This window comes from Pan troglodytes, chromosome 5 (genome assembly GCF_028858775.2).
Source record: "Pan troglodytes isolate AG18354 chromosome 5, NHGRI_mPanTro3-v2.0_pri, whole genome shotgun sequence".
Lineage (NCBI taxonomy): Eukaryota > Metazoa > Chordata > Mammalia > Primates > Hominidae > Pan > Pan troglodytes.
In genome coordinates this window covers 42,579,336-42,606,610 of record NC_072403.2, presented here as the reverse complement: position 1 = coordinate 42,606,610, position 27,275 = coordinate 42,579,336, and the positions used below count along the sequence as shown (strand labels likewise).

Below are 27,275 nucleotides of genomic sequence, written 5' to 3'. Positions count from 1 at the left end.
CACAGAGGGACCGCTCTAACACCGAGCAACATGTGATTAACAGGTTACACTAATTAGGAGCCAGCAGCACCCAAGGGAGCTCCTTGGGAAGTTTCTCTCCTCCTCCTCCACATCTCTTTTTTCTGATTATGTATCGAATACCGTTATTGTTGAAAATCTGAAAATACAAATATGTGTAAAATGGAAAGTAACACCCCACCCCCCACACATTCTCCCTAAAATTTTACACCCACAGATGTGTGGCCAATATTTTGGTGTATTTTCCTTAAGTCGTTTTTCTGCACTTTCTTTGTTTGGAGAGTTTTGCCATACCCCTGCCCCCCAAGCCTTGTTCACTCAGCAAAGCCCTCCTTTGGAGTGTGAAAGGCAGAGGTGATGCGGCCCTGCTCTGGGATCCGAGTCCTGAGTTGAGAAGGGTTTTCCTGAACCTCCAAGCTGGTCTTCTGTGTCGTTGCTGTCCAGGAACGAAGGACAGGAGCTGAGGGACAGGAAACCCCGCGGGTGTCCATCCTACCCGGGACAGGACAGGTGATCAGGAGCAACAGCCGAATCTCTTGGGCGGCCTCTTGGGGGCCACCTTCACCAGCGAGTCCTTCAGGCCTTCTTCTTGCATCCTGAGTGACCTATGTGACAGTGCCAGGCATCAGTCCTCTCTCTCACCTCCTACGGGCAGCACGGATGGGCCCATGGGTGCAGCTGGGGGCTGGGAGGCCACACCCACAACCCCCACAACAGCTCTGCCCCTGCCCTGCATTCCACATGAGACCCGAAGAATTGAGTCACTGAGACTTTGACCTTCTCTTTCTGGCCTACTATGTGCCAGGCACTGTGCGGGACTCTGACCATGACAAAGAAGCCACCATTCCCTCCCTTGAGTAGTGAGAGAGACAGACAGGAAAAGGGGTGACTGCAGCCCGGGAATGATGGGGAGGCACATAGGGACTTCACACCAGGTCCTGGAGGATCTGGGGAGGAAGGAGATGGTGACCGAACTGAGCCATGGACAAGGTTTGCCAGCAGAAAGGGTGGGGGAGGTGCATCCCAAGCAGAGGGCTATGGCTCAGTGCCAAGAGAGAGCTTGGAGGCTGGGGAAGCAAAAGAAGTCCATTCATTTCTTCGTGATATATTTACTGTGTGCCAGATGGTGCTCATCTGATCTAGCTCCCCTCATCCCTTACTCATTTTATTCATTTATGGAGCACCTAGGTCCCAGGTATAGGGAGAGGGGCTGAACAAAACAGACATGGCCCTGCCTTCCTGGACAACAAGAAAACAGATAAATGCATGTATCATTAATATGTGTCGTGTCAAGAAGGGCCATGAAGGACACAAACGGGCTGTGATCCAAAATAGTGATGGCAGGTGGGTGATCAGGGAGGGAGTCTCTGAGTGGCTGGAACTTGGCAAGTGTGTGTGTGTGAGTGTGAGTGTATGTGTGTAAGAGTGTGAGTGTGTGTGGGTGTGAGTGAATGTGTGTGTGTGTAGGGGTGGGGGAGATGGCACTAGAGATGCTGCAGGCCATTGCAAAGCATTTGGATTTTAATGGAAGCTACTGGAAGTTTGGGAGCAGAAGAGAGACACTCCTTTTCTCAGCCCTCTTTGCAAATGAAAAAACTGAGGCTCAGAGAGCCTAAGTGCCTGTGGGGAGTGATTCAGCGAATGGGAAGGGCAGAGCTGGAGTCAGGAGACTCTCAGTGCAGGGCTCTCTCTCCCCTCAGACTGGTGAGCCCAGGTCTTTAACTAGGTGCTTCCCTGACCCATTTCCTCAGAATGGGCCTTCCTGTCCCACCTGGGAGTCAAGAGTGGGGCCGGAGCTGTCCCAGAGGATTCTGCAAGGGGGGGTGGGGGCGGCGGGGGGCTGGCAGCACTTACCTGGCCAGGTTTACTACAGGCTCCAGGATGTTGTGACCCAAGGCGGCACTGCACTCCCCAAAATAGACCCCCAGTTCCTGCAGGCCAGACAGGGAGGGACATATGTGCCTTGGGAGAGACAGCTGAAAGGCCAGGCCATACCCCGCCACTAAAGTCCCGGCCATCAGAGTCCCAATGCATCCCTAAGCTGACCTCAGTGGCGAGCAAGACAGCCCCATCTCGGCGTGGGCCATGGTCCCTGGCTGGAGCCCTTTGCCCACTGTCCCTTCACCCCGGCTGGCCAAGGTGTCAAGGAATGCATTGAAGAGACATTTCACAGCCTTCGGAGTGGCATGGGAAGCCTGCATCCCAACTTGGAGAAATGCCTCTGGAGACATTTTATAAATGTTAGTTATGTTTTTTAATTTCAGAAATATTTCATTGGGGGAATATTGGAAGATATAGTATAAGACAGTACCAGCTCAATATCTAAACCACTGCTGTTAGTGTTTGGGTAGATATTGCCATTCTGTTTTATATGACCCTTTTACGGGGCGGGGGCTAAATGTCCTGTACAGTTAGGTTAAACCATACGAAATTGCTGTTTTTGGCAAGCCCCAGTCAAATATCAGCAATTTCATATGTTTCAACCTAACCTATATCTAGATTTGTAGCTGCTTATATGATTTTCTATTATATTGTAAGCATTTCCCCCACACCCTTAAATATTTTTCCAAGACAGGATTCTTAATGGCAAATACTAACCTCTCACATGAACATCCACAGTTTAACCACCAATTGCTGCCAAATGTTTGTTCTTATAAATAATATTTGAAAACCCTCATATAAACCTGTTCGATTGTACGTTATACATGGGTATCCATTAGGTGTTCCTTTAGGGATTATTACTTCTGAGTCTTCCCTTATGATAAATTGCTAGAGGATAAATTACTATGTCAAAGGGATGAGTTACTGCTTTTAAGAAAAAGGCCGAGCATGGTGGCTCACGCCTGTAATCCCAGCACTTTGGGAGCCCGAGGCAGGCAGATCCCTTGAGGTCAGGAGTTCCAGATCAGCCTGGCCAACATGGTGAAACCCCGTCTCTACTAAAAATACAAAAATTAGCCGGGCGTGGTGGCACAAGCCTGTAATCCCAGCTACTAAGGAGGCTGAGGTGGGAGAATCGCTTGAACCCGGGAGTCGGAGGTTGCAGTGAGCCGAGATCGTGCCACTGCACTCCAGCCTGGGTGACAGAGCAAGATTCCATCTCAAAAAAGAAAGAAAGAAAGAAAGAAAATTCCCTTTCAGCAGGAGCCACAATGATGACCTCACAATTTATGGGAAGTGGGAAGAGAAACAGGAAGGAAATACAGTAGGAAGATGCCAAGAGGGGTTGTGTGAGAGGTGGGGCGAGGAGTGATTTTTCCCTCTATTTTTATTACTCTCCAGATTTTCTGGAATGTGGTTAAATGCCATTCATGAATAGATAATATTCACTGTCTGGCAGTGGGGCTTTTGATGTAATCATCCCAAGGGAGAATTTGAGTCTTAAAATAGGAGAACTTAGAAGGCAGCACGTTAATTAGAGACCAGAGATAAAATTAAAATTTGATTGGGAATTTTAAGCAAAGCTTTTAAAACCTTTTTACTCTGAAGCTATTTCTTATGTAGGTGGGGACATGGTGTGGGAATGTACTAATTCAACAGTGAGGTTCAGTGTCATGCCCGCCACTCCAGCCTTGGGTTTGGGCTTAAAGCGCATCTCCAGAGGCCAGGGCTGTGTGGGAGGCAGAGGCGGCTAGGCTGCTGTCCACTCTCAACAGGGCTTTGGTTGGGGCAGGGGCAGGAATGGGCCATGGGTTCTTCTCGGCTGCCCAGGTCAGGTGATGCCTATCCACCACCTGCCAGGGAGGTGTCTGCCCAGTCCACGCACAGAGATGGGCTGATGCCCAAGTGCTTACCTGGGCCAGTTGCTGCCCAGCTTCCACGGACACTTGCCGTTCCTCCTCACAGTCCATCTTGTTTCCCAGGAGAAGTATGACCACCCCATCCGACCCTGCATCCTGCGCACAGAACATGTTCTGTCAGCCACACCCACTGTGTGCCAGGCTCCTGGCACATTTGCCTTCCTAGAAGCTGAACTGTGTCCCCCGTATGTTCCCCCTCCCAGGCCACATGCACTCCATAACCTTCTCACCTGGACCCTTTCCCCCATCCTTCCTCTCTGCTGATAAACATCTCACTTATTTTCCAAGGCCAACCTTAAGAACACCTCCCCCAGGAAGCCTTCCTGGGTTGTTCCTGCCCATGTCCTCTCTTCCTGCCTGTTCTGAACAGTCCAGCACTTGATTATACATTTTCCCAATTGTCTCATGAATAATAATAATAATTTCTGATTAGTGAGTGATTGCTATACACCAGGTGCTGTGCTGAAAGCAATTCTATCAATTAATTCTCACAACTCCCCTATGAGAGAATTCCAGAAATTGAAGTTCAGAGAACTCAATTCACTTGTCCAAAGTCACAGAGTTCGGGTGGGTGGGATTCAAATCTAGGTCCTGTCAGACCCCAGTGCTCAGCTCCCCTCTTCACACATTACCTTATCCTGCTTCTTTTGCTAAACTAGAAACTTCCAGAGAGAAGGCAACATGGCTAACTTCACACCCCTCTGCTGTGCTAGTACACACTGCAGAATTTCAGTATATATGCTTTGAGGAAGTAAGCAGGGGAAAAACTAGAGATGTGTGAACAGAGGAATTACCACGTGGAATGGCACAAGAACTACATTAGCCTCAAGTGTAAGAAGAAGACATTACAAACAGCTGCCATATGTAGGAAGAGAATGTTCACAGGATAAAGGAAGTAGTTTGGTTTGAAGGCTGTACTATGTGGTTGTGGTTTCTTTGTACTACTGCATTCCCAGCTCATCCAACCACATACCCTCAGTGGGTGGTGTCACCCATATGTCTGTCATGTCATTTGTAATCCTGGGAGAAAAGAGGGAGTGGGCAGGATATAAGGTCCCTCTTGACTGGAGGGACTGGGGCCAACCCCAGCAGCCATCTGCTCACCTGGAGACAGTCTAGCCAGTAGCGCACGTGGGCAAAGCTCTCCTGGGAGGTGATGTCGTACATGAGCACCACCCCGTCAGCCTTGCGGAGCAGCTGTCGCGTCATACTGTGGTACCTGCCCAGAGAGTCTGCATGAGGCCACACCAGGCATCCAGACCCCAGGCCCTGGCCTCTGCAAAGTGGGAGAAGTAACCTATCCTACTTCTAATTGCTTCCCACAGAGCATGTCCGTATGCTTTCCTTCGTACAGTGTAGTTATTGTTGACTAGGTAACAGTTCTCATGGCTCAAATTTCAAAAGGTCTCAAGGAGAACTCAATGAAAAGTCTCCTTCCTTCTGCCCCATCCTGGAGCCACCCAGTCCCCCTCCCCAGAGGCAACCAGGGTTATCAGTTTCTTAAATATTTTTCCAGAGGCATTTTATGTATATACATATATATACACACACATATATACACCCATACACATACATCTTTCCCCCTCTATTTTATACAAATACAGTGTAAAACATTCATCATACTCATTAATATTCAGTGTTCTGCATTTTGTTTTTTTCCAGTTAACAGGATGTCTTGGAGAAATTTCCCTATCGGGCTGGGCACGGTGGCTCACGCCTGTAATCCCAGCACTTTGGGAGGCTGAGGCAGGAGGATCACTTGCAGTCAGGAGTTCCAGATCGGCCTGGCCAACATGGTGAAACCCTGTGTCTACTAAACATACAAAAATTAGCTGGATGTGGTTGTATGTGTCTGTAGTCCCAGCTCCTCAGGAGGCTGAGGCACAAGAATCACTTAAGCCCTGGAGGTAGAGATTGCAGTGAGCTGAGATCACGCCACCGCACTCCAGCCTGGGTGACAGAGCAAGACTCTGTCTCAAAAAAAAAAAAAAAAAAATCCCTATTAGTACATAAAGAGAGTCCTCAGTCTTTATGTGGCTTTATGGTGTTATATTGGGTAGATTGACCCTCCTTTATTTAACTGGTCCCCTATTATGGACATTTAGGTTGTTTCCTATGTTTCATAACACAAGTGATAATACTATGAATGGTCCTGGTCCCTTTGTTATTATAGTCATATGAGTCTATTTATAGAATGAATTTCTAGAAGTGGAACTGCAGAATCAAATAAGATATGCCTTTTAAGTTTTTATCACTGCCAGGTGCCGTGGCTCATGCCTGTAATCCCAGCACTTTGGGAGGCCAAGGCAGGTAGATCATGAGGTCAGGAGTTCGAGACCAGCCTGGCCAATGTGATGAAACCCCATCTCTACTAAAAATACAAAAATTAGCTGGATGTGGTGGTGGGCACCTGTAGTCCCAGCTACTCAGGAGGCTGAAGCAGGAGAATCGCTTGAACCCAGTAAGTGGAGGTTGCGGTGAGCCCAGATCACGCCACTGTACTCCAGCCTGAGCAATACAGCGAGACTCCATCTCAAGAAGAAAAAAAAATTTTTGATCACTACTGCCTAGGTTGAAAGTAGAAGACCAGCATTTTTAGAAGGACAGGTGATTGGGTGGCTGTCCCCTAATGACCATGTTGGGACAGCCCTAATATATGCCCTGCCAGGCTGAGGGACCTCTGGCTCTGCTGCCCTCTCTCCCCTGCCTTGGGCTTGACTCATCTCTCCTTCCCTGACCTCCTGAATCCTTGGGGGGCAGTTGCCTCCTGCCTGTGTTATTAGGGCTGCTCCCTGTCCCTCTGCACCCCTACGCTCAGCCTAGGTTCCTGACACCACTGATATACAGTGCCTGTTACCTCTCTTGGCCAGCCGTGTCCCAGAGCTGCAGCACAAAGCACTTGTTGTCCACCAGCAAGGTTTTGACCCGAAAATCTACTCCTAGGACACATAGAGAGGGGTGAAGCCTACTAAGTTACCATCCAGGACTCCTAGCCAAGGCCTACCCCAGTATACACCTGTCCGCTGTACCAGCTGAGGTGCGATGGAGCCCTTGGCTGCCGGGCTTCCCCTCGGCTCTGCATCCCATCCATCCTCGAGAACCCACTTCCTCCAAGAAGCCTTCCCAGACCTCCCTGCCGCAAGTTGTGCCAACACAGGGCACCTTGTCTACGATGTTCATTCCTTAGGTCACCCAGAATATAAGTTTCATTATTTTATTTTTACGGTACTCTTTGTTCCATTCCCTAATTATTGCATGCACTTTCCCCTCTTAACGAGACAGCAGGGGAGACAAGCAGCCCAGAGGGGCAGAAGGAATGCTGGCTTCAGGCAACTGTTACACTGGTTACAGGACCTCAGGCAAGTCACTTCACCTCTGTGAGCCTCTCTTCCTTGTCTGCAAAGTGGCAAATTAGAAAGACCTACACTGCAGAGTGGTTGGAGGATTAAAATGCTGTTTTAAAAGGCGTGGTGACACATGCCTGTAATCCCAGCTACTCAGGAGGCTGAGGCAAGAGAATCACTTGAACCCGGGAGGCGGAGGTTACAATGAGCCGAGATCGCGCAGCTGCACGATCTTGTTGCCTGGGCAACGAGAGTGAAACTCCATCTCAAAAAAAAAAATGCTGTTTTAAGTGACCCAGAGAGCATGCAATTCTGAACTGAAAAGAGGATAAAACTTCTGGTGTAGAGGCAGGGCTTTTAAGGTAGGTGGCCTTAACTTTGGGGGCCCAGCTAGGGCAAGAAACTGAACCAGGTCTTGAATTCTCTGCTTTCCTCATCTGTAAAATGGGGATAGATATGGAAAATGTACATTCAAATATAACTCCGTTGGCTCTGATTCTCTATCTGGTCCCGTCCTCAAATGCAGGCAGGGTAGAATTCTTATTTTGTGAGATGGGGGGGCAGGAATGGAGGGAAGGTGACACTAGGTAGGGAAATATTGACCTATGAAGGCAGGATCATTTCCTGTGGTATTTAAACCAGAAAAGACGATAGCCACCGGGGGGCAGCAAACCATAGCTTGGGATTGGGACAGATCTGGACCAAGCACTTGGATCTCAGGTACTCCCAGCAGGCTAGCAGTGCATGCCGGCTTGCCTGGTTGGTTGGTTGGTTGGTTGGTTGGTTGGTTGGTTGGTTGGTTTCACGATTATGCAGCTTGTGTTTTTCTTGATTGAATTTTGTGAGAACTTCTTACCACATAATAAAGGAGGAGGCTCCATTCTAAGGAAGGCTGTTGTAAGGAATAAGACATGTATGGAAGATGCCTAGTGCATGGGAGGTGGTCAGTAAACAGTAGCTTAGGTGACTAATAATGGTAGCCTTGGCCAGGCACAGTGGCTTACGCCTGTAATCCCAGCACTTTGGGAGGCTGAGGTGGGCAGATCACCTGAGGTCACCAGCCTGGCCAACGTGGTGAAACTTCATCTCTACTAAAAGTACAAAAATAAGCCAGGTGAAGTGGCACACACCTGTAGTCTCAGCTACTTGGGAGGCTGAGGCAGGAGAATCACTTGAACCCAGGAAGCAGAGGTTGCAGTAAGCAGAAATCGTGCCACTGCACTGGAGCCTGGGTGACACGGTGAGACTCCATCTCAATAAATAAATAAATAAATAAATAAATAAATAAATAAAATAATGGTAGTGTTGTAGAACCTGTGACCCCACTCAACATCAGGCCAGCCTGCTATAGGTTTCCTCTTCCCAAGGGAACTGCATTTCTAACTAGCTCCCAGGTGAGGCTTCTTGGGCAAGAAAAGTTTGAGAACCTGCCCCAGGCCTCTCTTGTGGGGGGCTGTCATTTACCGACTGGTCTGGCACTGATCCCCAGTCGGCATGTGCCCCAGTCTAATACAAAGACAGGCGTGACTTCTTTGTCCCTAGGTGGGTCTCCCCTCCATTCCCTCGGGTTTGCTTTTTTTTTTTTTTTTTTTTTGGAGACAGAATCTTGCTCTGTCGCCCAGGCTGGAGTGCAGTGGTGCGATCTCGGCTCACTGCAAGCTCCGCCTCCTGGGTTCACGCCATTCTCCTGCCTCAGCCTCCCGAGTAGCTGGGACTACAAGCAACCGCCACCACGCCCGGCTAATTTTTTGTATTTTTAGTAAAGACAGGGTTTCACTGCGTTAGCCAGGATGGTCTCGGTCTCCTGATCTTGTGATCCGCCCGCCTCAGCCTTCCAAAGTGTTGGGATTACAGGCGTGAGCCACCGTGCCCGGCTGGGTTTGCTTTTCTGTAGCTCTGTACAGGGTTCAGTGGCCACATATCCTGATACTTTTAGGGAGGGAAGGCTCTCTGCTTTCGGCCATTTCTTGCAGGAGCCACTGAGTTAGACATGATCAAATATTTACTTATAATAACAACCATAATAACTAATACTTACGGAGTACTCACTACATGTCAGTTATGATTCTAAGATCTTGACATATTAACTAGTCCTCAACCACTCTAGGAAGGCAGCACTACTGTTGTCCCTATTATGCAGATGAGGATTTGGGGGTTCAAAAGGGTTAAATAATTTGTCCAAATTCAGACCCCAATAAGTGGCAGGGCTAAGATTTGAACTCAGGCACCTGGGTTCCTAATTTACCACACTCTACAAATACATTCTGTGTAAAATATCCAACTTGCCCAAGGTGACTTCTTGCCAGACCATGGCTGCCCAGCCTGGAGCTAGTCATGAGCAAATCCAACCAGCACAGACTCTGCTCTGGCCTGCCCATGGGCCACATGAGTGGATACTTGCTTGTTTTCACCATCAACTCTCGCAGGCACCTAAATTGCAGGGTGCATTGTTGATGTGGCACATTATAAGCTAATCAGATCAATGCAGAAAAAGCAAATTACCTGTAATTAGAGACGATTAGTGAAATAGTAAGGTTATGCCCATATAAAACAATGTCTAATGCAGGGCCCGTGGCCAGGGCAGAACCTGCAGCTTCCTCAGGGAGGGCTTGGTCTGGGCCCGCTCCCACTCGTTGGCCCTGGCCCCTGCGTCTCTCCTTGCTCCCTGCCGCCCTCCCCAATGCCCTTACCCACGGTAGCTGTCAATCCGGTGGCGAAGGAATTCTGGTGCAGCAGGTGCAGGAAGGATGTTTTGCCCACGTTGGAGTCTCCCAGAAAGATGACATGGAAGAGGTAATCAGGGTTGGCCTGGGGTCCCCCTTCAGCCATGGGGTCTCCCAGGGATGGGGTCAGCCCAGCTTCCCTGGAGTCCATTCCTGGATCTTCAAGCCTGCTCTCTGCCCTTGGTTCCCTGGAGTGAGGGGGGCCTTGTTCTTCTGCGTGAGCAGTCGTGAGGGATGGCCTGGGTTGGGCTTCCTGCTCAGCCATGGTGGGAGGGGTTTGCGTAGGTTCCTGGGGTCCTGCTCCAGCCCCAGGCTGAGCGCCCCCGGGAGGAGAGCCCCTTGGAGGTGCCGATTTTCCAGGAGTGGGGCCTTCTGCTTCCACCTGAGCCTGTGGTGTGGCAGATGGGAGAGAAACAAGCAGAGAGTCTTGCTGGGGGAGTTCCGAATGCGCAGTTTCTAGGCCGTGAGCCTCAACCGACTGCTCTGACTGCTCTGAACTGAGGTCCTGCCCACCTCGGCCCTCTTGTTTTCCTTCCTCAGACCTGGGTTCCTCTTCCAGCCCCTGGTGGGGGAAGGCAGGCAGCTCACCCAGCCCAAGGACCTGGCCATGAGCTTCTCTTAGCCCCTCAGGAAGGCCCTCCTGCACCGCTGGACCCGCCTGGCCCTGCTCCAGCCTCTCTGTGGGCACCGGACCCACAAATTCCAGGCTCTGGAAGGGCTCAGCTGGCCCCAGGGTGAGGGCTCTAGCCCTCTGGGTCCCCAGTCTTGGCTCAGAGCCAGTGGCATGCAGGTCCTGCTGGAGGGCATCTCTCTGCCTGGGCGGCTTGGCTGGGCCCACTCCTGTGAGGGCAGTTGTGGGTGAGGGTCCGGGCTGGGTTTCCCGCTCAGTCATGGTGGGAGGGGTTTGTGTGGGTTCCCGGGGTCCTGCTCCAGCCCCAGGCTGAGCCCCGCTGGGAGGAGCCCAAGACCCAGGGCCCTTGTCATCTGGGTCTGAGGCCTGGATCTGTTTGCTGGACCCAGCTGGGGCCTGGGGAGGGGGAGAGTTCGCAGGGGGAGGGGGCCCATCCTCCAAAGGAATGAGCACTTTGAATGCAGGTGCCACCAGGCTTCCTGAGAGACCCCAGAGGAGGCGGCCCTCGGGTGTGGACCCTGGCTCCTGGTTGGGGTCCGGGTCGTGCGGTTCAACAGGCTGCTCTGCTCTAATGTCCTGCTCATCTGGGTCCACTCCTTTATTGTCCTTGGCGCTGAAAGTCACCCCAGGCGGGGTCCTTGGAGCCCCATCTGGATCTGAAGATGGCTCCTGACCAAATAGAAAAGCCTGTGGCTCCGAGATGGAGATCTGCCTGACCACACGGGGTGTCTGGGGGCCTGAGGTGGCTCTTGGGGTCGGGGGCGGGCTCCAGCAGAGCTGCAGGGCTCCGTGCGGAGGGCTGCCAAAGTTGCTCAGGAGCTGGTCCCAGTCATCGTTGTCCCCAAATAGCCCAGGCAGGGGGGCCTCCTCAGGGGAGGCGGCCTCCTCAGGGGAGGCAGCCTGAGGGTCTGGGGTCTTCTCACCCGCTCCAGGAAAACTGGAAATGAAGCAGGGAAGCAAAGATCGGGGAGGGGCAGGTAGGTGGTGTCACACCCATCCCACCTGCAGCCCTCACCATCCCTTGCTCTCTCCATGGCCAGGTCTCCTCCCAGTCCTTGCTCAGGCAATCTTTCTCACCTGGTATGTGCTCCCCATTCCTCCTCCTCATCCAATCCTGTCCATCCTCAAGACCCACATGAAGCCTCACCTCCTCCAGGAAGCCTTCCTTGATCATTCTGGCCCGTCCCACTTCTCTGAGCTATAACAAGTAGAGTGAGTGCCTGCTAGGGATCTAGCACTGCACTAGGACATGTGTGTGTGTGTGTGTGTGTGTGTGTGTGTACACGTACATGCACACATGTGCATGTTTTACTTCTAGCCATGTGGTCTTGGGCACAGGTGTTTCCCTTTTTTGTGCCCCAGTTTCCTCATCTGAGAAATGGTTGTGATAGTTCCAGCTTGGCAGAGGGTGGGGTTTAAGGAAGGAGTCTATGTGTGCACTGTGTGCTAGCTAGATCCTTAGAGAACTCAGAGTTCCCCACTGGTTCCAGGAGGCCCTTAGAGTCCACCCCAGTCCAGGGATAGCAGCCACTTGCCTCAGTTTCTCCTCCACCTGCCAGGACACCCGGCCCCTGGCGGCATCCAGGCGCCCCCTGGTCACCTGCAGCTGCCCCCGCACCTCCTCCAGCCGCCCAGCCAGGTCACGCTTGGCCTCCTGCAGCTGCTGGTTCTCTGAGGCAGCCTCCTGATGTGTGCTCCTGAGGTGGGAGAGCTGGGCCTCCAGCTGCAGGGTGGAGGGTGAGGCGGAGAGAAGCCCAGATGCCCTCCAGGGCGCAAAAAGCCTCCCAAGGCCATTGTGGGACACAGACCCCCACCCCCTGTCCAGGCTCCTGGAGACCCAGCTTAAATCAGAGTAGGAGTGGGCGGTTATCCCTCCTTGGCCTAACTAGCTCCATTAGCTCCTATCTAGGAGGGGCACTGGAAATCCTAGGGTGGGGAGGGCAGGGAGACTGTGTGAGAAACAAAAACCACCAGCGCCACAAAGGCCCCACACCCAAACCAAATCCCACCCTCCTCTACTCAGCGCCCTACAGTGGCTGCTGGCCCCTGAGCCCGTCTGGTCTACAGGGGGCTCCTGATCCAACAGCAAATCTCATGACCCAGAGAGGGAGCATTGCTTGGCCAAGTGCAGGGAAAGGCAAAGCTCTTGCAATGGCCTCCGGGACACTGCACAGTCTCCTGCAGCCTCCTCACCTCCCCTCATGACCCTCACCTCCTTTCCTATGGCTGTTGCCTCAGTCTGTTCCAGTCCACAGCTCTGCTTACTGTTCCGTGAACTTCCACAGCTCATGCCCGCTCAGGGCCTTCACACCTGCTGTTCCCTCTGCCTGGATGCCCTTCCCCTGCATATCACACTTCTCCAGGTCTTCACTCCAATGTCATCATCTCAGTCAGGCCTTCCTTGACTCCCTTCTCAACTTACTTTGACTACGATTTCAACTCCCACGACTCTTCTATCCCCCTTCCCTGTTTTACTTTATTCTCCTTAGCACTGATCACCATTTCCTATGTTATGTATGTCACCTGTCTCCCTGACTAGATGGTAACTCTGTGGGCAGAGGTTTGCGTCTGTCATGATCCTCAGGACCTGGAACAGTGTCTGGCACATAGTTGGTGCTGGATAAGTAGCTGTGGGGTGAAGGAATAAATGGTTGGAGGGGAGAAGCTTCACGTCCACAGGGGACAGGACGAAATGGCCCCATGTGTAAAGCCCTATCTCTTCACTTGGCAGGAGGGGCCTGCCTCGATTTCCAAGGAGCAGCAGCAGAGGCACCTGGGAAATCAACCTGGTAACAGGGCCAGCCCAGGCCATGGTGAGGACAGCTCGAGGAATCTTGTCCCGGGCTGAAGGGATGCTTCTTGTCCTGGTTACAGCAGAGCACAATTTTACCAAGGTCAGTGGTCTTCAAGTTGAGGAAGGAAGAGATAATGGGGCGCTGATCACAAGATCAGGAGATTGAGACCACGGTGAAACCCCATCTCTACTAAAAATACAAAAAATTAGCTGGGCGCAGTGATGGGCGCCTGTAGTCCCAGCTACCCGGGAGGCTGAGGCAGGAGAATGGTGTGAACCTGGGAGGCGGAGCTTGCAGTGAGCCCAGATTGCGCCACTGCACTCCAGCCAGGGTGACAGCATGATTCCGTGTCAAGAAAAAAAATGGGGCAGGGTCTCAGACCCAAACACTCAACCACAGTGCCACCTGGAAGTGACTACAGGCTATAAGACCTGCAGTGTCCGGGCACCAGCAAGTAACCTGACCCTAAGCAGGAAGCTAGGTCAGTTTCAGAGATGGAACAACTGAGGCACAAAGCACCTACTATGTGCCAGGCACTGTCTCAGGCCCTCACATGTAGTATCTCTAATCATCACAGTACCTTCTAAGGCAGGAGTTCTGATTTCCATGTCTCTGATAGGAAACTGAGGCTCATAGATATTAAAAACCTGTTCGGAAGTGGGTTTCTGGGAAACCCTGTCACTCACCTCCCTCTGGCCCTCAGCTAGTCGCTGCACCTCGCGCTCCTTGGCCTCTAGGACGTCCTGCATCTGGGAGGTGAGGGCCAGGCCCCGAGAGTCGCTCTGTGGAGTAAGTAGATTCAGCCCTCACCCTGCAGACTCTAAGAGCTAGCCAGGCAGGCCAGCCCTTCTCACACTCCACCTCCACCACCTGAGGTGCCTAGGCCAGGATGCCCCAGCAGGGAGGGTTCTCAGGACAACTCCTCCAGTTCCAGCCTAGATTGTGGCAACAAGGAGACTTGGCAGAGATGGGAAGGGGGCCCAGGCTCGACACTCCCCACCTCTTCTCTCTGGGGAACACCAGCTGCTCAGGACAGGGAGAGGATTCACTACAGCAGCCTCCTGCTCCCCACCCTGGCCAGTCACTGGCCCCACTCCTTAGCCAGCAGAGGTGTCCCGGGCAGTGGGAAGGAGGCAGGCTGCCAGCGGGAGCCCACCTCAGCCTGCAGCTGCTGCTTCTCCTGGCGGATCTGCTGCTCCATCTCCTCATAGAGCTGCTGGACCTCGCGGTGGTGGTCAGAGTCACGCCTGGGAGGAGCAGGAATTGGGGCCAGGCAGCCCATCAGCACCTCTGGGAGCCTGCTGCTGGCAGGGGCAGTCTGGGCTTGGGTTTGGAATCCATCCTATTGCTTTCCTCACTCTGCCAGCAGTCACTGACCTCTGTCACCCTGAGAACAGCCATCCCAGTAACAACCCCCTGACCCATACAACTTCGACATTGGTCCTGCTGATCCTACCATGCCGACCCTTGTAACCGTCACCAGTTCCCCTGGCCAGGGTCTCATTGTCCCCATCACCCCATCACTCAGTCCCCACTCCCTCTTTCACCATCCTCCTGCCCTTATAACCCAACTCCAGGGTCACTACATGCATTACAGTCTACGGGAGCAGGCCCCCTGGAGTTGGGCGTCACAGTGGGTCCTGTACCAAGACACACCCTGCCCTTCCCACTCCTGCCATTACCAACTCTGTCCTCCCCACCCGGTCCCCTGAGCCACCTCTTCCTCCAGCGCAGCTCTGCCCTATCCAGCTCACAGGCCCAGCTGCAGGAGGAGCTGGGGAAATTCAACCAGATTCCACTGGAATGTGAAGAGCACCTACTTCATATCAGACACCCAGCCAGGCCCCCCACTCACTTCCTCAGGGTCAGCTCCAGGGCCTCCTTGTCCGCCTGGGCCTCCTGCAGGCGGCTGGTCATCTTGGCCAGAAAGCCTGCCAGGTTGCCTGCCAGCTGGGGCTCCTCCTGCCGCAGCTGCCCCCACAGTTGCCAGATTTCCGTCTGCCTGGGGAGGGGAAGACAGCCAGAGATGGGAGGGTCAGACACGAGGTGGGATGGAGAAGCAAGGGGAGCCCCACTCCTCAGTTTTCACTGCAGCGCTCCAAGAGACTTTGGCACCTGGGCCAAATCTATTGACACCCTACAAGATGCAACTAAAATGCCACCTCCTCCAGGAACCATTCCCAGACGTGCCCTCTCCCTTCTCGAACCCCTGCCACACTGTGTCTCTCTATGATTCCATAATAGTGGGATGGGGGGATTTGGGAGCCTGATGGCCCAGAGCTTCCATCTGCCCTCTCTCTTCTCTCACTCTGAGGCTGTGTGACCTCCAGCAAGTCCCAAGCCCTCTCTGGGCTCATTTGTAAAATGGGGTGGGGGCTGATACCTGCCAAGCAAGGTCACTGGGGAATGAGAAACGCCTGATGAAAGCACCAGCTCAGGGCCTGCTACACGGTTGGTGCCCAATAAAGGCTGCTTTCACATGGATTTAATTAAGTCATGAGGACGGATGCCAGAGGGCTGAGCCTAGGCCAAGCTGCCAAGTGAATACAAGGCTCCCCACCCCCTTGCCCCACCAGTCTACACCCTAAGTCCTACCCTGCCTGCCTCACAACACCTGGCCCCACCCTCCAGGAGCCAAGCGTGAGGAATCTTGTCCTCACAGAACCCCACGGGTGGGGCAAGCAAACCTGGGCCAGTGGGTGAGGGCAATTCCCTCACTGGTTCTAACAGACCCAGGGGGTCCTAGGAGGGGACGTTAGCAGGCAGGGCTCCCTTTCTCTCTCTCTCTTTTTTTTTTTTTTTTTTTTAAGACAGAGTCTTGCTCTGTCACCCAGGCTGGAGTGCAGTGGCGCGATCTCAGCTCACTGCAACATCCGCCTCCCAGGTTCAAGCAATTCTCCTGCCTCAGCCTCCTGAGTAGCTGGGAGTACAGGCATGTGCCACCACGCCCGGCTAATTTTTGTATTTTTAGTAGAGATGGGGTTTCATCATGTTGGCCAGGCTGGTCTGGAACCCCTGACCTCAGGTGATCCACCCGCCTCAGCCTCCCAAAGTGCTGGGATTACAGGCATGAGCCACCGTGCCCGGCCAGGGCTCCCTTTCTCTAAGCAAAGGCAAACCCCTGACACCTAGAGCCTGAGATGGATGGGAGGAAATGCACTTCTGTCTCCAAACCCGTTCAACCCAGGGCACAAAATGCCTGAAATCGCCCCCAACTCCAGGAACCCTCAATGAGTGAAGAAAGGCACCTGCAGGGATCCCCATGGTTTTAAGAATTCAAGTGCCTTGGGAAGCTGAGCCCAATCGCTAGTCCTCCTGGAGAGTGACCCTACAGGGCAGGACAGGGCAGGGAGGTGCGGGGGTGGGAAGGACTCCCCATGAGCAGGCATCCTCTGCACGTGGTTTTAACCCCACAACAACTTTTAGGCTCATTCTGCAGCCCAGGAAACAGAGGTCAGAAGTCAAGCCATCCCTGTGGTCACACAGCTAGCCAATGGCCAAGCCGGAATTTGCACTTGGCTCTACCTGGCGCCTGCCCCCTTGACCCCTGCTGTGTCCAGGAAAGCCCCTGCCGTCAGTGGCTGGCAGAGCCTCTCCCCATGAACATGCCGCCCTGGCCTTACTTGGGAAGTAAGTGTCCAGTCCCCAGCTGCTCCATGAAGGCAAGGAACGCCTCCTTCTCCTCAGCATCCGCCTCCTCCAGAGCTGGGAAGCTGGTGGTAGCAGATACCCGCTTAGAGGGCAGTGGCTTCCTTCTGCGGAGCCGGTGGGGGCTCTGGCTGGAGCCAAAGATGTTTTCTGTGGGACAGAAGTGGACAGAGGGGAGCACAGTGCTGTTGGGCCCAGACGCCTGGCCTCCCACCCAGCCCTGGTCCAGCCCTCAGGGAAGTAATTCTACCTGTGCCAGTCACATTTACACAAGGCTACATTCACATATTTCTCATATCAACCTTAGGAGTCTATTTAAGGTACCCATTTTACAGATGAGTACCTGAGGCCCAGAGACGCCAAAAGACTCGCTGGAAATCACACCACACCTCCAAGGTGGTGAGCAAATTCTTCATGCAGTCAATCAAGGGATATGTATTGAGCATCTACATGACAAAATTAACCAAAATCCCTAACATGGAGCTGACATTCTAGTGCGAGTTCAAAAGAATATATATATATATATTTTAAGCCAACTTGCTAAGTGAGCCAAAGGAATATGCAGGGTAATTTCCACTGAGAGACTGGGAGGATCGACTTAGATGAGGTGGCTAGCAGTGTCCTAAGGAGGTGACATTGGAACTGAGATGCGAATTACAAGAAGGAGCAAACCATGTGGACTCCAGAGAAGTGTGTCCCCGGCAAAGAGAACAGCACTGCAGGGGCCCTGAGGCAGGAGCCAGGCTAGCAAGATGGACGAGGTGAATGGCACTGAGTGAGCCAGAGAGGTTGGCAGCGTCTGGATGGTGCAGGCCTTGCAGGCCCCAGGAAGGGGCTTCCAGTTTGTCCCACAGGCACTGGGAAGTTCCTGGCGTGGCGGGCATGATTCGATTCAGGAATGAAGACGGCCCCAAGGCTGCGTGGACAGCAATGCTCCCTCTGCGCCCCACCGGCAGTTCCTCCTGCCCAGCCCCTGAGTTCTCCTCCCCACTCTCAGCTTCTCCATTGCCAGAACTGGAGCAGCCTCCTCCTGGAGTGGGCCCAAGTGCAAATGCAGATTCCTGGCCCCCTTCTTTGCTGGTCTCCAGGCTTTTGGAGACTCAGCTGACCTGAGAACTCTGGGGGGCTTTGTGGACACTGAAGGCTGATCTGTGTCTTGCAGGGGCTCTGTGAGGACACCACACCTTCCATTGCCTGGGCTGGAAGGTCTTCCCAGGGAGAGGATTAGCGGGAGGATTGTGCCCTGCTGGCCATGGGCTCCCTAAGTCTTGTCAGCCCATCTAGAGAGGCAGGTGCTGGGGCAGCCCTACCCAGTGGGGGCTCAGCACCTGGAAAGCCCCCACCCCTAGATATCACCCTCTGCTGCTCCCTGGCCCATGGAATTCCCTTAACCAAAGCCACAATGTTACTCTCCTCAGGCGGAAACAAATCTGTGGTGTCAAGACCTCTGGCTCAGGAGAAGCCTTTTACTGGGGAGAAGACATAGGAGACAGAAAGCAAGCCCGGAGGCCTCCCTGGAGGGGCAGAGGGGATGCACAGGGGAGGGCCCCGGACCACTGTGGCAGCCGGGGATGGGGGGTGAAAGTCCCTGGGAAAAGGGTTGCCTTTCTAACGACCCAGCCTAGCCCCATGCAGGGCACACTGCATGGAACACCTGGGTGCCCAGAGGCCCTCCAAAGACAGACATACTGAGTCCAGAGCTGAATTCTTCAAGGGACAGGTGTCCCTTCCGCTCCACATCCACCCAGTCGAAGATCATCTCTGACTCTTCCTTGCTGCCCAGGAAGCTGAACTTGGCCACCTGGAAGGAATGGGCAAGTTGGGCAGGTGTTCCCACTGGGGAAGGCTCTCACCCTCCGAAATGGAGAGATGTTTGTCTTCAGCCACCCCTGCCTCACCTCACCCCAATGTCAGAGTCCCTCCAGTAACCTGACCCAGGGCCTAAGCTTGACATTCCCAACCCCACCCAAGGCAGCCCTCCCAGCAGGGCCCTGAACTGGCTCCAGCTCTTTTCACTCTCTCCATCCAAAATCAAAACGTACGTGTCCTAAGTCCCATGTCTTTAGGAACTTGATAAAGGACAGCAGCCAATCCTCCCCAGAATGTGGTGATCAGTGTCCAAAAATTATCTGAGGCCGGGCGCGGTGGCTCAAGCCTGTAATCCCAATAGTTTGGGAGGTCGAGGTGGGTGGATCACCTGAGGCCAGGAGTTCAAGACCAGCCTGGACAACATAGTGAAACCCCGTCTCTACTAAAAATACAAAAATTAGCCAGGCATGGTGGCAAGCGGCTGTAGTCCCAGCTACTTGGGAGACTGAGGCAGGAGAATCACTTGAACCCAGGAGGCAGAAGTTGCAGTGAGCCAAGATGGTGCCATTGCACTCCAGCCTGGGTGACAAGAGTGAAACTCCGTTTCAAAAAAATAAAAATAAAAAAGTCAATGAGTTAAATCTCCTATAAGAGTTCATTTTATATATCATGGCCTACAGGTCATGATTTTACCTTTTTGAAAATTATAACAAGTTTTGGACTAAGGTCTAGGAGATGGCCCAGTGGGCTCCTCTGGCAGAATCAAGTAGCCTGCATGGCTGCACAAGTGCACGTCATGGGCTCTTTAAGCCCACACACTTTGGCTCTCAGAGAGGGAATCCCCAAGCATAATAGAACTCTGAGTTTGCTGATTCTCTGTTTCTCTAGTTACTTTTTTTCCTTTTTGTGAATTTCGTGTTTTTATCTGAGGCCGCACATGACTGATAAGTTATTCCCCATTGGTGGCAGCAGTGATGGTCTGGTCTAAACCAGTGATGGTCTTTATGTCCTATTTGGTGATCTCTGGGGGATGCATCATGGAGACTTAATGCCTATTGGTTGAAAAATAACAGAAAAACTGGTTTGCTAATCGTTTTGTTGTTGCTGTTGTTGTTTGTTTTTCTATTTGTGATCTCAAATTAGTTAAGAATTCCAGGCCGGGTGCAGTGGCTCACACCTGTAATCCCAGCACTTTGAGAGGCCGAGGCGGGCAAATCACTTGAGGTCAGGAGTTCGAGACCAGCCTGGCCAACATGGTGAAACTCCGTCTCTACTAAAAATACAAAAACTAGCTGGGCATTGTGGTGGGCGCCTGTAATCCCAGCTATTCAGGAGGCTGAAGCAGGGGAATCACTTGAAATCGGGAGAAGGAGGTTGCAGTGAGCCGAGATCGCACCACTGCACTCTAGCCTGGGCGACAGAATGAGACTGTATCTCAAAGAAAAATAATTTCATATCCACTGGGACTGGGAAGGAGAACAGCTCTTTGAGATCTGGATTGGTGAGTTTTCATGTTTCATGTTGTTGTGTTTACTGTCATTCAGGCTGGAATGCAGTGGCACAATCTTGGCTCACTGCAACCTCCACCTCCCGAGTTCAACTAATTCTCCTGCCTCAGCCTCTTGAGTAGCTGGGATTACCTGTGCCTGCCACCACACCTGGCTAGTTTTTGTATTTTTAGTAGAGATGGGGTTTCACCATGTTGGCCAAGCTGGTCTCGAACCCCTGACCTCAGGTGATCCACCTGCCTCAGCCTCCCAAAGTACTGGGATTACAGGCATGAGCCACCACGCCCAGCCTGCTGTGTTTACTTTTGATCTGTGGCTGGAACTGTAGAAATGAAGCAAGACATTCTCTGTGTGTCTGTGTATCTATATGTCTGTAATAGACAGGCCTTTAACTATTTTTTTTTTTTTTGAGACGGAGTCTTACTCTGTCACTCAAGCTGGAATGCAGTGGCGCAATCTTGGCTCACTGCAACCTCCACTTCCTGGGTTCCAGTGATTCTCCTGCCTCAGCCTCCCGAGTAGCTGGGATTACAGGAATGTACCACCACGCCCGAAATGTCTTTAACTCTTATGTCAGTGTGAAATACTTTTGTACATCTGGAAGGTATTAATAACTTAGTGTACGTCTCTTAAAGGAGTTCTGTGTTGATTGGTTTATAGAGACAAATAAGTAATTATATAACTCTAATTCTCCTAAAAATAACAGAAAATAACTGAAATTTGAATGCTTTAAATGAGTTAGACTTAAAACAATTCTTCTTAGAAATCGCTAGCTCAGAAAATTTTTCAGGAGCCAGGTCCATATAATTAACATGATTCTTTGAACAAATTAGACTGGTTTAATAATTGTTTTGACAAAACACATATAGCTATCTGTCTTTTCTGTGCTTTATGTTAAGTATAATTCAAGTATACATTCTGTTTTTCATAAGGTCTGTATTTGTTTTCTGTGAAGAAACGAGTTAATCTAGATTTCCTATACTTCTCTTTTCGACTTTCAGATCAAATAAGTCAACTTTATCTTTACATATGTTTGAGATTATAAACATGTAAATTTGTGCCCCACTAAATTGATTAATTACTCTAACAAATAAATTTTGTATCAACAGTAATTATAACTTCCAGTGTGTCACCTTAAACACAGTTTCCAAGATTCTTAGGTAACTTTAAAATTTTGAATTAATATTGAAGTACATCAATTAATAAGTAATTTTTGGCTATCTGGATAATTTCTAAAACAAATTTAATACTGAAACATTGATTGCTAGGCATATTTTTAAGTTGATATATTTTTTACTTCTTATTTTCACATGCTGGAAAGTAGCTATATCTTTAGGTAATGTTAAATGAATTCATTTTTTTCTGCTTTAAAAAGTTGTGCAGGCTGGGCGAGGTGGCTCACGCCTGTAATCCTAGCACTTTGGGAGACCAAGGCGAGTGGATCACCTGAGGTCAGGAGTTCAAGACCAGCCTAGCCAACATGGTGAAACCCTGTCCCTACTAAAAACACAAAACTTAGCCACACGTGGTGGTGCATGCCTGTAATCCCAGCTACTCTACTCAGGAGGCTGAGGCAGGAGAATCACTTGATCCCAGGAGGCAGAGGTTGCGGTGAGCCAAGATCATGCCACTGCACTCCAGCCTGAACGACAGAGTGAGACTCCATCTCGATTAAAAAAAAAAAAAAGTTGTACAAAAGAAAGCGGCAAAGACCCAGATATTTGTATGCCCATATTCATAGCAGCATTATTTATAATCACCAAAAGAATCAACCCAAGTGTTCACTGACAGATAAGAGGATAGACAAAATGTGACGTATATGTACAACGGAATATCATTTGGTCTTTAAAAAGAACATTTGGACACATGCTACGATACAGATAAACCTTGAGGACATTCTGCTATGTGAAATACACCAGTAACTAAAAGACAAATACTGTATGATTCCATTTCTATGAGGTATCTAGAGTAATCAAAGTTATAGAGACAGAAAGTAGACTAGGGATAGCCAGGGGTTGGGGAGAGGGAAGTGTGGGAGTTACTGTTCAATGGGTGCAGAATTTCAGTTTGGCAAGATGAAAGAAGCTTTGGAGATGGCTGGGGAAATGGTGGTACAACATCGTGAATGTACTTAATGCCACTGAATGGTACATTTAAAAATAGTTAAAATGATAAATTTTCTGTTATGCATTGCATATTTGATCACTTTTTTTAAAAGTTGTGTTAGGGATATGCAAGGCTGTAGAAAGTTGGCTTATGTGTATTTGTGAGCTTTGCTTGTCTGCTAAAATGCTTGTATAAGACAGTTCTCAATTATTTACCCTTAGTTCTTTCTGTGAAAGAGGTTAATTACACTGGTTAAAAGTGCAATTAATACAGGCTGGGCATGGTGGCTCACACCTGTAATCCCAGCACTTTGGGAGGCCTAGGCAGGTGGATCACTTGAGGTCAGGAGTTCGAGACCAGCTTGGCCAACATGGTGAAACCCTGTCTCTACTAAAAACAGAAAAAATCCTCCTGGCATGGTGGCGGGCGTCTGTAATTCCAGCTAATTGGGTGGCTGAGGCACGAGAATAGCTTGAACCCAGAAGGCGGAGGTTGCAGTGAGCTGAGATTGTGCCACTGCACTACAGCCTGGACAACAGAGCAAGACCCTGTCTCAAAACAACGGCAACAACAACAACAACAGTTCAATTAACTACAGATGCTTGAGGCTTTACTAGGAGCTATAGCGACAGACAAACAAAACTTTGTCTGCAAGGAAAATGGGATGCACTGTTGTGTGAAATTGTCTGGTTATTCTACAACATGAAAAAGGATAAAAAGGCAAAACTTGAATGGATATAGAATGTCGTAGAAAGTTTACTGAAAGAGAATTTTATTTGCCTTGATTTATAATGCCTGAGTCTGAAAATAAGCTATGAAATGTATTAACATTTTGCCAAATTTGGCCCAGTTTTAATGGGCTTAAAAATTGATAATAAATAGGCTTGGCACAGTGGCTCATGCCTGTAATCCCAGCACTTTGGGAGGCCGAGGCGGGTGGATCACCTGAGGTTAGGAGTTCAAGACCAGCCTGGTCAACATAGTGAAACCCGTCTCTACTAAAAATAAAAATAAAAAAAATAGCCAGAGGTGGTGGCAGGCGCCTGTAATCCCAGCTACTCAGGGGGCTGAGGCAGGGGAATCGCTTGAACCCAGGAGGCAGAGGTTGCAGTGAGCCAAGATCATGCCATTGCACTCCAGCCTGGGCAACAAGAGTGAAACTGTCTCAAATAATAATAATAAAAATAAAAATAAATAAATAAAAAGAAATAAATAATAAAAACTCATGAAAATTTTATGGCCACATATTCTATTAAAGCAAAACTAGAATTTGTCTTTATCTCTACTAAAATAATAAATTGGTCTTAGAGCTCTTAGCAAGGGTTAAAAAGAGGCTACTGTTTAGCTTCTGTGTAAGCCTCCCAGATAACAGAGATTCCCTATCTCCCCAGAATCATTTCCTCTGCTTTGTTTTGAACTTATTATATCTTATTTTAAAAAACAAAAAGCAAAGGTATCTCCCTTATAAAAAAGCTATCTACTCTTGTAATCATATTACCTTCTTCTATGTTTATTTCAAAATATTTTATTTTATTATTACTTTGATTAAATAGATAACAAAGTAATATTTCTTGGTCTCCCATGACGTCTTAATCTAGTGCCCAAATCTTCTCTAACCGTTCTTTTGATTTTGCCTTCCCAAGATCAGATCCTAAATTTAGAAAAAAATACAATAAAAATTTTAAGATATCTTTCTCTATATGTTTTAAATACTTCAACACTATTACAAGATCATCATGGGAAGAGCAATCAAATCAGAAGAGATGTTCAGGCTTTCCTAGGCTAAATTTTCATAGGTAAAATGCTATTAATATCAATATTTCAGAAATTGCATGCTTTATGGGAAGGCCCTGGAGATTTTTCAATGATTTTGCTACTTATAATATGTTCTTTTTTTTTTTTCTTTCTTGAGACAGGGTCTCACTCTGCCTCCCAGGCTGGAGTGCAGTGGCGTGATCATGGCTCACTGCAGCCTTGACCTCCCAGGCTCCAGCAATCCTCCCACCTTAGCCTCCCAAGTAGCTGGGACTACAGGTGCACACCACCACACCTGGCTAATTTTTAAAACCATTTTATAGGATGGAATCTCGCCATATTGTCCAGACTGGTCTTGAATTTCTGGGCTCAAGTGATCCTCCTGCCTCAGCCTCCCAAAGTCCTGGTATTACAGGCAGTATGTTTTTATCTTCAGGGGAAAAACTGATCAAACCATTATGAAATAGTTGTGCATTGTACCCCAGGAGAGAATTTCACTGTCCTCCGTTCTGATATTATTAGGTAGTGTAATAAATAACCATAGCCTTTCAGTCTCATTACTGGACACGTTTCTCCTTTCCAATGCCTGCCTGAAGCCTCTGCTATAAGCTGCAGGCCACAGACTGCATCTTCAACAAAGAAAAACACACTCAAAGTCTAGAGAAAAAGGACTGTACCAGGTTCGATGAACTATTTATGCTTCACTTGGGTGTAGGCTTCCAAGCTGACACTGGATGTCCTTTTGACTGAGCTAGTAGACTGAGGATTCCTACAACTCTTTTGAGTCCAAAAGCAGACAGCTTACCCAAGATCCGGCAGAACAATAATTGATTACATGGTGTTGATTGAACAGCCAAAGGAAATCTAGTTATGGCTCTTTGTGGGCAATATAGTTGATATTATTTTTTATTGTTCTACTTTAATAGATCTGTAAGGAAGCTCTTTCCTGGTCTTCCTGAGCTGTCTCTAACCCTCAGTTTAGTAGATTATACTTTTTTTTTTTTTTGAGACAGAGCCTCGCTCTGCTGTCACCCAGGCTGGAGTGCAGTGGCTTGATCTCGGCTTACTGCAGCCTCTGCCTCCCACGTTGAAGTGATTTTCCTGCCTCAGCCTCCCAAGTAGCCAGGATTACAGACACACATTACAGCCTCCCAAGTAGCTAGGAATACAGAAAATAGCCACCATGCCTGGCTAATTTTTGTATTTTTAGTAGAGATGGGGTTTCACCATGTTGGCCAGGCTAGTCAGGAACTCCTAATCTCAGGTGATCTGCCCACCTCAGCCTCCCGAAATGCTGAGATTACAGGCGTGAGCCACCATGCCCTGCCAGATTATACTTTTGTAAACTGAAATTCAACAATTCAAGTGGTATCTGAATCTCACTGACCCCCTCACAATTCAGAAACCAATAATTTTAAGCCCGGGCAACATGGAGAAACCCGCAACCCTGCCTCTATAAAAAATACAAAACATCAGCTGGGCATGGTGGCGCAGGCCTGTAGTCCCAGCTACTCAAGAGGCTGAGGCGAGGGGATCACTTGAACCCAGGAGGCGGAGGTTGCAATGAGCCAAGGTCACACCACTGCACTCCAGCCTAGGTGAAAGAGCAAGACCCTGTCTCAAAAAAAAAAAAAAATTACTTTTACAGACTCTCCTTACTTTCTATGGCAATATAATTATTTGCACAGGTTCAACAGAATCTGTCCTCCTTTTTTATCAAGATATAATTGGATAAATCAATTGTGCAATCAAGGCCTTACCTGGAGTGTCTTTTTATGGGATGCCCTCATTTAATCAGGTGTGACAAGCCTACGATAAGGAATGCTCATGGAGCTACTCCCTGCAAAACCCTACCAGGAAGCTGGCCTGGAACCACAGGGATTGCTTCCTGGCAGAAGAGGGACCTTAGAAAAATCAGGGACCTCAAGAAGACAGGAAGCCATTTAAATTTACAGGTGATGCAAGTGACATCTGGTGAAGAGAATATCTTGGGATTCCTTTTCTAGCCTTAGGACAGAAGTTGGGTAACCAACTCATCCTAGTTTGCCCAGGACTTTCCAATTTTAGCACTCGAAGTCCCACATCCCAGGTACCCCATTAGTCCTTGGAAAACTGGAACAGTTGGCCACTCAATAGAACAACAAACTACAGATTTTTAAAAGTCCAACCAGCCTGGGCATGGCAGCTCACACCTGTAATCTCAGCGGGTGTGGAACCTGAGGTGGGGGGATTGCTTGAGGCCAGAAGTTAGACAACAGCTTGGGCAACATAGCAAGACCTCACCTTTATAAAAAATTTAAGAATCAGCCAGGCGTAGTGGCCTGTGCCTTTAGTCCTAGCTACTTGGGAGCCTGAGGTGAGAGGATTGCTTCAGCCCAGGAGCTTGAGGTTGCAGTGAGCTATGATTGCACCACTGCACTCCATCCTGGGTAACAGAGTGAGATCCTATCTCTTAAAAAAAAAAAAATCCAACATAAATCCAAATTTCATACATAAGATTCTGTATGAAAGCATCCAGACAGAAGCTAAAATGTCTCAATACTGTCTCTATTTGTAGGGCAAATTCAAAGAGACTCACATTTAATTACATCCTTGTTGCTCCTATGGAAATAAGCCAATGTAATGACAGCAGCCTTTTATACATCAAGAAAATTTTGGAGATTATCTATGATCACAGAAAAATTATCTGGCCGGGCGCGGTGGCTCATGCCTGTAATCCCAGCACTTTGGGAGGCTGAGGCAGGTGGATCACCTGAAGTCAGGAGCTCGAGACCAGCCTGACCAACATGGTGAAACCCCGTCTCTACTAAACATACAAAAACTAGCCAGGCGTGATAGTGGGTGCAGGTAATCCCAGCTACTTGGGAGGCTGAAGCAGGAGAATCGCTTGAACCTGGGAGGCAGAGGTTTGCAGTGAGCTGAGATCGTGCCTCTGAGATCGAGCTGAGAAGGAAGGAATGAAGGAAGGGAGGGAGGGAGGGAGGGAGGAAATCTGAAACTTGGAACTTGGATATGAGGCAAAAAGAATGCTAGCACAACACATTGTTTACCTTTCATGAAAATCCCCAAAATTACTGAAGTTACTAGTAGAACAGATAGCCTGAAAGATTGATGGCCTGTTAGATATTAGCCATTTTA

General features: G+C 49.7%; 1 protein-coding gene across 2 annotated transcripts in view; it reads right to left on the bottom strand.

Moving 5' to 3' along the window:
- Positions 1-238: 238 nt before the first annotated feature.
- Positions 239-27,275, bottom strand: part of RAB44 (RAB44, member RAS oncogene family) — a 34,401-nt gene continuing 7,364 nt past the window's right edge. For both annotated transcript variants that reach the window (XM_063812937.1, XM_016955356.3), the window contains 12 exons: positions 18,649-18,760; positions 16,935-17,109; positions 15,167-15,313; positions 14,468-14,558; positions 13,998-14,093; positions 12,052-12,239; positions 9,853-11,453; positions 6,676-6,757; positions 4,923-5,037; positions 3,813-3,914; positions 1,873-1,949; positions 239-623 (listed from right to left, as the gene is read on the bottom strand). In XM_063812937.1, the coding sequence (XP_063669007.1) occupies positions 533-623; positions 1,873-1,949; positions 3,813-3,914; positions 4,923-5,037; positions 6,676-6,757; positions 9,853-11,453; positions 12,052-12,239; positions 13,998-14,093; positions 14,468-14,558; positions 15,167-15,313; positions 16,935-17,109; positions 18,649-18,760 (2,877 nt within the window). In that variant the 3' untranslated portion in view covers positions 239-532. The remainder of the gene's footprint in view (positions 624-1,872; positions 1,950-3,812; positions 3,915-4,922; positions 5,038-6,675; positions 6,758-9,852; positions 11,454-12,051; positions 12,240-13,997; positions 14,094-14,467; positions 14,559-15,166; positions 15,314-16,934; positions 17,110-18,648; positions 18,761-27,275) is intronic.